This window comes from Chiloscyllium plagiosum, chromosome 23 (genome assembly GCF_004010195.1).
Source record: "Chiloscyllium plagiosum isolate BGI_BamShark_2017 chromosome 23, ASM401019v2, whole genome shotgun sequence".
Taxonomy (NCBI): Eukaryota; Metazoa; Chordata; class Chondrichthyes; order Orectolobiformes; family Hemiscylliidae; genus Chiloscyllium; species Chiloscyllium plagiosum.
The window spans coordinates 21,743,380-21,757,112 of NC_057732.1; the positions used below are offsets into that span (position 1 = coordinate 21,743,380).

Genomic DNA, 13,733 nt, shown 5'->3' on the forward strand with positions numbered 1-13,733 from the left:
GGAGACTTGTTAATATTTTATGTGGTGCAATGAGATCACTTCTTGTGCTTCTAAACCCCTGGATGTTCCTTCAAAAATGTATTGCCTCACATTTTCTGCATTAAACTTAATTTCCTTTGTCTCCCACCAGTAAGTCTGTGTCCACTTAAATTGTATTACTGTCTTTTATTTTACTGTTACTTTCCTTCCAAGTTTTGTGTATCTACAAAATTTATCTTCACCCCTGTGGCCAAAGTGTAATGTGTATCAAAAACAGCAAGGGTCCTAATACTGAATTACGTAGATATCTAGCTTTAATCTGAAAAATAGCCATTCATCAGCACTCTATTTGTTTCTGGTCGCCAAATTTGTATCCATGCTGCTACTACCAGTTTTATCCCATGGGGTTTAATTTTGCTAACAAACCTATTATGTAGTTGTTTATCAGATGTCTTTTTAAAGTCTGTAAGCCAACTGCTGCCCTCATGAAAGTAACAACCAAGTTAATCAAGTATGATTTCTCCTTAACGAATCCATTCTGGCTTTAAATTATTCAGCTCTGTTTGTCTAAGTACCAGTAATTTTCTCCCTTTTTCTATTTTCAAAAAGCTTTCCCACTGTTGACGTCAAACCGACTGACTGTTAATTGCCAAATTTATCCTCTATTTCTTTTGAACAGTGGTTTAATATTTGTAATCATTCAACCCTTTGATTCCTTATAAATACAGGAATCGATGATTATGTCCAGTACCTCCACAGTTTCTACCTTGTATCAAACGCAACCCGAGGTGAATGCCATCCAAATCAACTTGCACTTGCCCTGGTAATTTCTTAGCAATCAGACTACCCAAACAACATCCAGTCTTGGACGAGCAGAACACTTCTCCAAATGTGTCTTGTGAAACCGGAAGTCATTCTCTTCAGCCCTGGTCACAATCGCTGTACACTAGCTTATATGTCCGTCTCTCTCTCTCTCTCTCTCTCTCTCTCTCTCTCTCTGTCTCTGTCTCTCTAACTTCAGACACAATATATCTCTTTATGTCATAACTGGCACTACATTTTGTTAATTGATCATCTCTTTGCTTGATGACCTACATTGGCCCCTTATAGAGTAAAACCTTAATTAAATGGTTTCTTATTAAATCTCTCCATAGCTTTATCCGATTGGCCATCTTTACTTCAGCTGCTGAGGCACTAAGGCCTAGAATTCCCTCCTGAAATCCCTCTGCCTCTCTACCTCTAACTGTATCACTCCAACACACTTCTCAAAACCTATGTTTTGACCAAACACTGAAAACATATGAATTTAGTTTGGTGTCAAATTCTGTTTTATGTTGCTGTGAAGCACCCTGGGATATTGTGCGTATAAACTATGTAGTTTTATAGCTTGAAGAAAACTGCTGTACACAACCAATATAATTACTGTCACAAGATTGATAGTAGATACCTAAAATACTGCTGTGATCCAGATGGTAGTTTGGTACGTTTAAAAATACGTCAGTTATGCATATTAACATGTTGTTCAATTTGCAGTGCTGTTTACATGAGGTTTAGAAGTGCCTGTTGCATAAGGTTTTAAGCATGTTTATCTCATTCAGGGAATCTCTTATTCAAGGAACAATTGAGGTACACAGGGGATTACATGATCATATTCCGAAGATCTCAGCAATGCAAGAGTTACTAGGGACTGTGCAGCATTTGATTTATCTTCCTACTACATTTTAATTTGCTTCCTTAACAACTATTCACCCATATCTTTGAGGCTATTTACATGTTTTTCGACAATATGCTGTAAAAGGTCAAGCTCAAAGCTTCACTTTACATTTTAGGATTTGGGCTTTGGATTGGTTTGTATCAATGTAACTGCAAATCTAGTTGATTTCTTTTGAAGCATCGCTATGATAATTAACAGGGACTTCAGAAAGTGTAGAAGAGCAGCAAAAATGAAAGTGCATGGTATTGAGCATAGCTGTGTGAAATAAGTTGCAAGTGGTGAGGAAATATGAGGCACAGAGTAAGGATCAGGAAAATGTGGCTGGTAGTTTTCTCTACAATCGAAATAGGATATAAGATTATGTTAATTAGTTGCGCGACAATTGAAATGGACAATTGGAGTCATGCTAAGCTGTGTTGATGGAGCTAGCATTTTACAGAAGATTTTAGACTGAGCTTGTAAAAGCTTTGATGTTCAATAATGGGGATGCATGTATTTAAGAAACTCAAATCTGAATTTTTCTTTTAACAGAGCGCGACAAGTGCATAGTGAATGTACACACATTGCTCGTTAAAAAAACCTAGTGTGCAGCTCCGAAAATTAATCAGAAAGGTGCACTCATTTCTCAGAGTTAGGACTATAAAGGTAAGGAACTGATGATATGCCCATTGAACAGAGACCTGATGAGACCCCTTTAGGACTATTGGGATCAATTTTGACCAGCGGTCCTCAAGAAAGATATCATGACCTTGAAGGGGAGAATACACAACATTTTGAGGATTTCCGCAACCAAGATAGAATCTTTGATGCAAGTGCTCTTGACACCATCTAGCAATGGGCTATCTTTCATCGCCTCGGAACTCCTCAAACTGGCTGTTAGGTTGAGAAAGGCATCCAACAACTGAGAAACAATGCCTCAGCCCCAGTAGACTCCCTCCTGAAGTCCTAAAATGTGGTGGAGAGACTCTCGGCCCAAATCCAGTTCCTCATTGCCCTTGTCCGGAAGAAAGAGAATGCCAGGAATAAGGCACTCTAATTGTGACTATCTTTAACAAAGGAGATAGGTACAACTCTGAAACCTTAGGGAGATCTCCCTACTGTCCACCACAGGAAACGTCATCATGAGAATCCTCCTCAACTGCTGCTTATCAGTAGCTGAAAAACACTGCCTCAAGTCTCTCAGCAGCTTCTGCCCATCAAGACGTGAATGATTTTCAGTGTACTCCAAGAAAATTGCAGGGAACAGCACCAACCTCTGCACATGGTTTCACAAATATTCTGCTTATCTTGAGGGATTGTGAATATCCTCCTCCATCTCGGCTGCCCACAAAAGCTTGTCATGATTCTCTGCCTGAGTCACTCCACCCCATCTCCACGAAGTGCCTTGCTAGAGTGCAACTAATCTACGGGATGAGAAGGAAACTGTTTAACCTTTGCCTTCAGGCTAGAACCAAGACCATCCCAAGTTTTGTCATCAATCTGCAGCATGAGGACGACTTCTGTGTGTACATACACTAAGTGGTTGAGCTACAAACGAACCATTGTTATCAACAGTAGCATCCTTTCCCAGGCTGATATTCCCAGCATTGAGGTACTCATCACACGTGACTAACTGCGACGGGCGGGCCACATTGTCCACATGCCTGACCTAAGACCCTAAACAAGACGTCCTCAATAACAATCACTAGGAGGGCAGAGGGAATGCAAAAATGGCACCCTGCAAATGTCCCGAAATAAATGGTATTTATTTCGGACATTTGCAGGGTGCCATCTCCACTGACAACATTGGAATTACTTGGCTTTGAATGCACAAATTGAAAAATAAAAGCATCCGCAAAAGCTCCCATCAGTTTGAATCTCATGGAGAAGAGCATGTGGAGGGCAAGAATGGGTAGATTCCAGAGTGTCCCATCTATCTGCCTCAGCAAGCACTGTGGCAACGTCTGTGGCACAAGGATTGGATCACACAGCCACCTGAGCACTCTTCCCCTGCCACATCCCCAACCATCACCAGCACCAATAATGTACAAACAAGTCATCCTCAACCCTGAAGGACTGCTGAAGAAGATTTTGTTTAATTAATTTTGTTCTTTGATTAAAATGCATCAATGACCTTGTGTAACTAAGTTCAATGACTCATCACCACAGCAACCAAATTACAAATATAATTCATATAGTTTTTCAAACTAGGTTTCACTCGAAGTTCAGCCTTATCCAATATTGCCATCATCTGGATTCATAACAGTATTTTTGCTACCGTTACAGGAAACATGGATTGCATTCTCCTAAAGTTTAGAATGTGGTTAAGCGGTCTAATTGAGGTGTAACATTATAAAGAATTTGAGAGGACAAATACCACTGGTGGTGGCATCCAGTTCAAAAGAATATACTAAAACCAGTATTGACATGTGACATTTTTGAATGTTTATTAATATAACATACATTAATAGCCACTCACTGAAGATGAGAAATCCTGAGCAGCAAGAATATTTTACTTGTTGTTTACCCATTGTATTCTCATTCATCTTGTCTCTGGATAATCAAACTTAGCACAGGTGCAAATACAGTAGATGAGCCAGATTTAGGAGATGCTCCAAATCAGTATTTTGATATTTAATGGTCTAGTGTTTCAGTATGAAGCTGAGCAATTTTATTTCACAACTGTGCTTAAGGGTTATGGCAAAGACTTTTAAGATCCTTTCTCATGATTAAAGGGACAATAGCTGTTGAAGCCATCTGCATCTAAACTGCAAAACATGGCCGTTTGCTGCTATTCTTGCCATTTTATTTGTTCACAGGATGTGGGTGTCATCAGCTAGACCAGCATGTGTTGTCCTTCCCCAAATTGGATTTGAGTAGCTTGTCGTGGTACAGTTAACTGCATTACTTGAATTAAGTAATTTTTAATTATTTGAATGTGGAATGCTTTTACAGCGACTGCACCTTGAGGTGTATGCTTTAATTTTAGGACGCATTGTGAAACATAAAAGGCATGCAGTGCTCCTATAATTTACGTTCTTAATAACTTTTTTTAATCCACTTGCAGAAGGAGAGGTGGAAAATTTTGATGTTTCCAGTCTGCCTGATGAAGTGCTGCAAAACATTGAAGCTGATAGTTTCTGGTGCATGAGCAAATTACTTGACGGCATTCAGGTAAATTGATTCTTTGTATGCTGTACTTATAGGAGAAATCTGATTAATATACCACTTAGAAATGTTGTGGAGATGACAGGAAATGTGCAAAAATTGGGAAGTCCTAGCACCTTACATTCATTTGCCACATGGTAATGAGGAGTATGATAAATATGTTTGGTTTTCTATGTAGAAATTCATGTTACTTTTATTAGAATACTGAAACAGACTAGTCACCTCTCTCTGCACCTTTGAGAATGTTTGAAATATTTTTCAGAAGCACTGTTCAAAAAGTGTCTATGAACTTAATTGATTGAGATTTGTAAGTTTTGACTATGCTTAATCTTAACTGAGCCTACATGCATTTATGCTTTGAATGCAAATTAATTTGCAGTATGTAGAAGTTGAGTGTAGCTATTCAAGGTATCAAGAGAATCTCTTTTGCGGTTATATTTGTTTCTGAGAATTCTATGACTCCAGAAATTTAATCCTGCATTTCAATAATTTTTAGGAAGAACGTAGGAGCAGGGAATATACAATTGGGCAAAAGCTGTCTGTTTCGGCCCACTTTACTGATTCTAGTTTCGGGCTAGTTCAGTTAGTTTGCTACATAGTGTCCCTTACGAATGATTAAATTTTCTTTTTGTAAGAATCTACCAATTCACCTGTGTTCCATGTTCTGCCAATGCAGGAAATTGCCCATGTAGGCTAAAGTTCCTGGACTAGGAGGAAGGGTGTGGAACACCCTGCCTGTAACAATAGTAGACTCACCTACGTTCAGGGCATTTAAATGGTCATTGGGTAAACATATGGATGATAATGGAATAGCGTAGGTTAGATGGGCTTCAGATTGGTTTCAAAGGTGGGCGCAACATTGAGGGCCAAAGGGCTGGTACTGCACTGCAGTATTCTATGTTCGAAGAGTCTCTGTGGCTGTCACAAGCTATCCAGAAAATTAACTGGATTGTCTCTTAAGCGCACTTTCATATATATATATAATATCGTTTGAATTAAGACTTGCGTAACAATCTATGATTGATAACTTGTTTGTAGTTGCATGTGTATGCTGCTTCTGATTATCACTGAATCACAATTTAGATATTTTCCAATCAACCTACTCAGAGATATTAGTACACAAGTCTAGAGCAGGTGGGACACAAACCCAACGTTTAAGGTCGTTGCCGAGAGGTGAGCTGACAACTTGGGGAATAGCACTTAATGTTTTGACTTATTAGCCAAAGAAGATCTTTAGTGGATCAGATTTCAAGCAAAGATTCCACCTGGCTTCCTATGGTAGATTGAAGTAACAGTTACACTAAAAAAGGTCCTACAGATTTGTTTACCCAACTTTCTCTCCATTTCCTGACTTTTTGAATTCCTTGAATTTTGTCCTCAATTTTGTGTTTCTCAATCATCCCACCAATTTGGGTTGCAACTCTAAACTGCAACCTTGTAGAAATCTGAGAAGTAAATGGGAAATTCAGAATCAGCATTAAAAACCTTTAATACCCCCAACTTTCTTTTTCGCTTTCATCTTGGTTGTTGCATTAAATTTAACTGTATTTTTCACCATTTTTATTTATATACAGGAGGCTGGATATCAAGTATGTAGTATTAGATTTTACTTTGATCAAGAAAGTATTCTCATTTCATTTGCAAATTGTTTATTTTTTTCTCCACAAAATGTTAAATAATTACCATCTAATGACGTTTCATGTTAGCTAGCTAAATAAGCAGTGAAATTAGCAAATAAAACTCATTGTATTTTAGTCTATTCTCTTCTATTTGATTAGTATATCTTTGAGATAACTTTTCTAGCTTGTCAGCATGCTGATTACTTCATATTTGTTGCACTGTGGCTGACAGTCCTCTAGCTGTATCACTTGAGTGATTTTCCCTAGGTCTTGTTTGTGATGCTACTAAATTTGTGAAAAAACATCACAATAGTTGAGCTGTGATTTAGAGGTTCTCTTGTCCTATTTCTCCCTTTCCCTAGACCCTACTCCCTTATAAAATGTACAGGAAGACTTGAAGCTCAAGTCAGTGATCAAATCTGTACACATTTGATTGCTGAATTATCAGTTGTTTCTACATGTAGATTTTATTTGTGGCAAATTAATAGCATACTCATGTCTCAATCATCAGATCCCAGGTTCAAATACAAAAGTCAAGGATGATGGACGGAAGACAGTCACTTGGGGAATATTGCCCTGTCAGAGATGCTGTGTTGTGAAATTCAGTCAGGTGGATGTAAAAGATCTGAATATGCTATTTTGAAGATGAACACATGTTATCCACAGTTTACTGCTCAGTGTTTATCCCCTGATCAACATCACAAATAAATCAGATTATTGTCAGTTTGCTGTTTGTGGGAGTTTTCTGAGCCCATAATGTTTCCCATGTTGCAAGTAGTTATTTTGACATGTAGTTCATTGGCTGTGAAGTAATTTGTAATTTCCAGTGGTTAGAATCATAAAAAAATTACAGCACAGAAAGGAGGCAGTTTGGTCCATCATTTCTGTATTCAAAGTAAATTAACTGCCCATCTTAATACCACTTAGCAGCACCTGGTTCACAGCCTTAAAGGTTATGAAGTTTTAGTTGCAGTTATAGGTTCCTTTTAATGAGTTGAGGGTTTCTGCCTCAGTCACCAAACTGGGCAGTGAATTCTTAATACTCACCATCATTTGTGCGAAACAGTTTTTGCTTAAATTTTCTCTAATCCTTCGACCAATCATCATAAATATGTGCCTTCTGCTAATTGACCACTCCATGAAGGGAAGCAGATTTTCCCTGTCCACTCTATCCAAACCCCTTGTTATTTTATATACCTCAATTAAGTCACTGCTCAGTATCGTCTGTTCCAAGGAAAACAATCCTAGCCTATCCAATTTTTCCTCATGCCCTCATTTTTCAAGCCCTGACAACATGATAGTAAATCTCCTGTGTACACTCTCTTGAGCAATTATGTCCTTTCTGTAATGTGGTTTTGAACAGGAATATATGAATACACATTTTCTTTTACAAATACCTACATACCCTCTTATTGTAGTTAATGTAATGTATTCACAATTTGGTTCTGAATAGAAAGAATACTTGTCTTAAAGGAACATTGATGGCTTGGCTGCTATCCATCAGGCAATCCATGCATTTAAATTTTCTGTGATTGACAGCTTCATTTCATTAAAATTAAAACTTCCTTAGTTTCAGTCTGTGCAAGAGAGAGAAATGGCTTCACCAGGCAAAAAGTAGTTGCTTTAACTGTTTTGGTTCATAGGACAGCAAATGATTTTTGTCTCGTACAGTGTTGTAGAGCATCTGGCTTGAATACTATCTTCTCAAACTGTATTTATATTATGCATAGAGTCATATAGCATGGAAATCTAGATCCTTTGGTCCAACCAGTCCATTCTGACCATAATCCCAAACTAAATTAGTCCCATCTACCTGTTCTTGGCCCCTACCCCTCCCAACCTTTCCTATTCATATACGTATCCAAATATATTTTAAACATTATAATTTTAGTCGCTTTGACCACTTTCTCAGAAGTTCATCCCACACACGAACCACCCTCTGTGAAAAGACATTTGCTTCTCATGTCTTTTTTTAAATCTCTCTCATTTCACCTTCAAAATGTGCCCCCTAATCTTGAAATCCTCCATCCAAGGGAAAAGACAACTGCCATTAACTCTTACCTATATTCATTATTATTTTATAAAATTGTATCGGGTTGCCTCTCAACCTCCTACCCCAGTGAAAAAGGTCCCAGCCGTTGTTTATAACTCAAACCTTCCATACTCAGCAATATCCTGGTAAACTTCCTCTGAATCCTCTCCAGCTTAATATTGTGTGCAGTTCTGGTCTCCCTCCTACTGGAATGATGTTGTAAAACTTCAAAGGGTTCAGAAAAGATTTACAAGGATGTTGCCAAGGTTTTGAGCTCTGGGCTGAGGCCGTTTTCCCTGGAGCTTCGGAGGCTGAGGGATAACCTTATAGAGGTTTATAAAATCATGAGGAGCATGGATAGGATAAACAGACAAAGTGGTGGTGGGGTGGGGGGGAGTGAAATGGTGGTGGTGGACCCAGAGCTAGAAGGCATAGGTTTAGACTGAGAAGGGAAACATTTTAAAGGTATCTAAGGGGCAAAGTTTTCACATAGAGGGTGGTGCATGTATAGGATGAGCTGCCAGAATAAGTGGTGGAGGCTGGTACAATTACAGTCTGGGTGGATGTATGAATAGGAAGGTTTTAGAGGGGTATGGGTTGAGTGTGTGGTGCTGGAAAAGCACAGCAGGTCAGGCAGCATCAATGGAGGAGGAGAATCAATGTTTCAGGCAAGACCCCTTCAGCAGGGCAGCCCTTCCTGATGAAGAGCTCTTGCCTGAAACGTTGATTCTCCTGCTCCCTGGATGCTGCCTGACCTGCTTTGCTTTCCAGCATGACATACTTGACTCTGATCTCCAGCATCTGCAGTCCCCACTTTCTCCTTAGAGGGTGTGGGCCATGTGCTGGCAAACGGGACGAGATTGTTTAGGATATCTGTTTGGCGTGGGCAAGTTGGACCGAAGAGTCTGTTTCTGTGCTGTACATCTCTATGACTCTCAAACCCTTCCTATAACTGGGTGACCTGAACTGGAAGCAGTATTCCAGAAGAGACCTCCCCAATATCTTGTACAACCTCAACAATGTCTGTACAACATCAACAGACTTCCCCATACTCAAAGGACTGAGTAATAAAGATCAGCATGCCAAATGCCTTCCTAACCATCCTGCCTATATGTGATGCAAACTTCAAAGAATCATGTATCTGAATCCCTAGGTCTCTCTTTTTACACTGCCCAAGGCTCTATTTTTAATTGTATAAGCCCTGCCCTTGTTTGTTATTCAAAAGTGTGATACCTCTTTGGAATTGAGGTATTTAACCAGATTGAACGCCATCTGCCACTTTTCAGCCCATTGACTCATTTTTTCAAGATCCCTTTGTAATCTTAGAAAACCTTCTTCACTGTCTACTATTCCACCAACGTTGGTGTCATCCGTAACTAACTAACCATGTCTTCCATATTCTCGTCCAAATCATTAATGTAAATGACAAACCAGAGGACCCAGAACCGATCCCTGTGGAACACCGCTAGTCACAGGCCTTCAGTTCGAGAAACAATCCTCGATTACCACTCTGTCTGCTGCCATTAGGCTAATTGTCTATCCAATTGGCAAGCTCCCCCTGAATCGTATTTGACCTACCTTTGCGAGGTCTACCATTTGGAACCTTGTCGAGGGCTTTACTAAAGTCCTTTTGAACATCTACTGCTCTGCCCTCAACATTCTTGTTGCTAACTTCCTCAAAAAACTCAATTAAGTTTTGTGAGGCATGATTTTCTTCACACAAAACCATGTTCAGAATCCCGAATCAATTTTTGCCTCTTTAAATGTCCATAAATCTTATCTTTTAAAATAATCTCCAACAAAGTTTGTGCGAAGATTTGTAGCTCGGGTGCTCGTTGTTGTGGTTCTGTTCGCCGAGCTGGAAGTTTTTGTTGCAAACGTTTCGTCCCCTGGCTAGGCGACATCATCAGTGCTTGAGAGCCTCCTGCGAAGCGCTTCTTTGATGTTTCCTCCGGTGTTTATAGTGGCCTGTCCCTGCCGCTTCCGGTTGTTAGTTTCAGCTGTCCGCTGTAGTGGTTGGTATATTGGGTCCAGGTCAATGTGTTTGTTGATGGAGTTTGTGGATCTCTAACAATTTACCTGCAACCAAAGTCCAACTCACAGGTGTATAGTTCCCCAGTTTCTCCTTACAACTTCTCTTAACCAAAGGTACAATATTAGCCAACCTTCCGTCATCAGGCATCTCAACCATAGTTATAAATAATGCAAATATATCTGCACAGGTTTTTGCAATTTCCTCCTTTCCTTGCCGTAGGTGGAGTATAATAAAGACACACAACTTAACACTGCAATAATGAATGCATTTTATGGCAAGGTGAAAGTATTTTTTCCCACAGTTCTTCGACAGAAAATACGTCTAAGATAGTCAGTACTTTGAGTGAATACGTGTATAATTTCAATCAGGTATGTTTGGTTCAGTTGTCATAATACAGAAAAGTTAAAAGTGAACAAAGCATTTTAATTCTATCTAAATTTTAATGGCAGCTTGTTCATGGTTTAAATCGGTTGCAGGCATGTATGAAAACAATTTTTGAAAGGTAAATTATGTCTGAATAATGGAAGAAATGTTACCTAAAAAAGGCAAACAAGTAAGGACTTCTCATGAAAAGAAACTGCAGTGCTGCAATATCTGGGAGAAAGTGAGGACTGCAGATGCTGGAGACCAGGGCTTATGCCCAAAACTTTGGTTCTCCTGCTCCTTGGATGCTGCCTGACCTGCTGCGCTTTTCCAACAACACATTTTTCAGCTGCTGCAATATCTACCTTACTATACAACAGGGTTTAAAATGATTAGAGTGAAAGTGAAATGTTGTGTAAAATTTGGCATTAAAGCTATTCTAGATGGCCTAATCATTGTGAGATTAGATTCCATTTTCAAAATTAAGACTTTCATTGTAGGAATAAAAATTACTCCAGAATAAATCATGTGCAAATTTCGCAAAATGTGGTGATCCTGATTTTGAAGATAAATTGAACCTATCTGTGACATGATAGGTTTTAAATATGTAGAAATCTGTTGATTTCATTCTCAAACATGCTTATCAACTGAGCCTCCACAGCTGGCTGGGTCGAGACTTCCAAAGGTTTGCCGTCTTCTGAATGCAGAAATTCCCTTGCTCCTCTGATCTAAATGGCTTGTCTCTTATTTCCAGACTTTGTCCCATGTTTCTAGACCCCAATGGGTGGAAACACCTTTCCTGCATCTACCCTGCCAGTCCTTTAAGAATTTTTAAAATCTTTAAATGAGATCACTTTTCATTCCCTTAAACTCTGGAGAATATAAGCCCAGTCTGCTTAATCTTTCCGCAAAATACAATTGCTCCATCCCAGGAATTTGTTTGGTAAATCTTTATTATACTCCACCTACAGAAGTATCTTGTTTCTTGAGTAAGGAGACCAGGTTTGCGCACACTATTCCAGATGGTTTTGACTGGACTTTACACAATTGTGAGCTTTTACTCCAGAATTCAAATCCTTTATACTGAAGGTCAATACCATCCAGTAACCCTACCTTTTAAACTTCAGCGACTCGAGAGCAAGGACACTCAAGCTAGGACCTTTGAAACTGAAGAAAAAAGAACATTAACAGGTGCAAATTGAGGAAATAGTTAACAGCACATGTAATCTTCCACAGCTTCATGAAAATAAAATTATTTTTTGAGGAAATGTGGTTTTCATTCTGTTTAGACTTGGCTCTAATGTTCTTAGAATAAATTAAATGTCAGTATCACAGTTTCTACATATCTAGCACCTTTAACACAATGTAAGGTCTGAAAGAACTCCACAGGAATCTTGTGAAGCAAATGTTGATATTGAGTATGAAAGAAGATAGAATTGCAGAAATGTCTGAAAACAGCAGAGAAGAGAGAAAGAAAGGTTTAAGGAAAAAAGGTCCAATGCACTTGAATGTTTAACAGCTGAAGACATGGTCATCAGTGGTGTATTTGCAAGTGGGCTGCTTTGGAGGCCAGAATTAGAGGGCACAGTTCGGTAGGCTGGAGGGGATTACAGAGGGAGGGAAAGAAAGAAAGTTAAGGTGATGAAGATATTCGAAGCATGGTTGAGAATTTAGCCTTTGATTAGCTGGGATGCAGGGTATGTTGAAAACGCATGGGAATAATGTAAGCAGAAGTTTCTACACTAAGGATGTCGCAGATAACCTCAAGTTTAAGGGAGGTGGAATTATATATGGCGTTAGGTGAACTGTTGAACTGCTCCCAACTTTGTTAGAAGTACAGTGAGTGAAATGTTATTTGGACGAATGATGCAACTGTAATAATGCCTTAAAGTCTTAAGGGGAACAGAATGCCATGTTTATTGTCTGTTGCTGTCTTGTAGTAAACCAGCAGCTCACTGCTTTATATATTTGCATTTTGGTTTTTTAAAAATTAATTTATGGGATGAGGCCATTTCTGACTATGCGACATTTGCTGTCCACCCCATGTCTCTGATCTTCTACCTGTCATTACCGGCCTCCATCACTGCAAATATACAGGATTGAGTGACATGTTCTTTATTTTTTTCTTCAACATTGCAAAAAGGAGAAAAGCAATGTTGAAGAAAGACTGGGCAATGTGTCACTTCAATCAATGCACTGTCATTTTTGACCCAAAATATGGGATTGTCTATTTGCCTAATTGTAGTATTGCGAACTTGGATTAAATGCTTAACTCTTCTTAATCATTTTTGGGATGAAGGCATCACTAGCTAGGATTAGCATTTGTTCCGCATCCCTAATTGTCCAGACGGCTGTTAAAAGTCAACCACATTGCTGTAGGTGTGGAGTCGCATATAGGCCAGAATAGGTAAAGATGGCTGTTTCCTTCTGTGAAGGGCATGAGTGGACCAGATTGGCTTTTCTGACAATCAATAACCGTTTCAGTGTCATCATTAGACTTTTAATTCCAGATTTTCTTTTTTGCTTATTGAATTGTAATTCCACCATCTGCTGTGGCAGGCTTTGAACCCAGGTCTCCAGAACCAATTACATGGGTCTCTGGATTAGCAACCCAGTAATAATAGCACAAGGTCATTGCCTCCCCATTAATAGGTTCACTGATTTGTCATATGAATCAAGTTCAAAAGTAATTGAATTATTCCCCATGTTACTACTCTACATTAATTGAAAGTGAACCCTAAGAATGACACATTTTAAATTGAACTTTGTTGTGAAGTTAACCAGAAAGCAGCCATCATTCAGTAGCTTAATGATAAAAACTAGTTATCACAGTTATTTGTTTGC

At 39.0% G+C, this 13,733-nt stretch overlaps 1 protein-coding gene across 7 annotated transcripts in view; it reads left to right on the forward strand.

Annotated features, from left to right (window-relative positions):
* Window positions 1-13,733, forward strand: part of tbc1d22a (TBC1 domain family, member 22a) — a 402,297-nt gene that overhangs the window by 199,390 nt on the left and 189,174 nt on the right. For all 7 annotated transcript variants that reach the window (XM_043713707.1, XM_043713705.1, XM_043713710.1 and 4 more), the window contains one exon: window positions 4,740-4,846. In XM_043713707.1, the coding sequence (XP_043569642.1) occupies window positions 4,740-4,846 (107 nt within the window). The remainder of the gene's footprint in view (window positions 1-4,739; window positions 4,847-13,733) is intronic.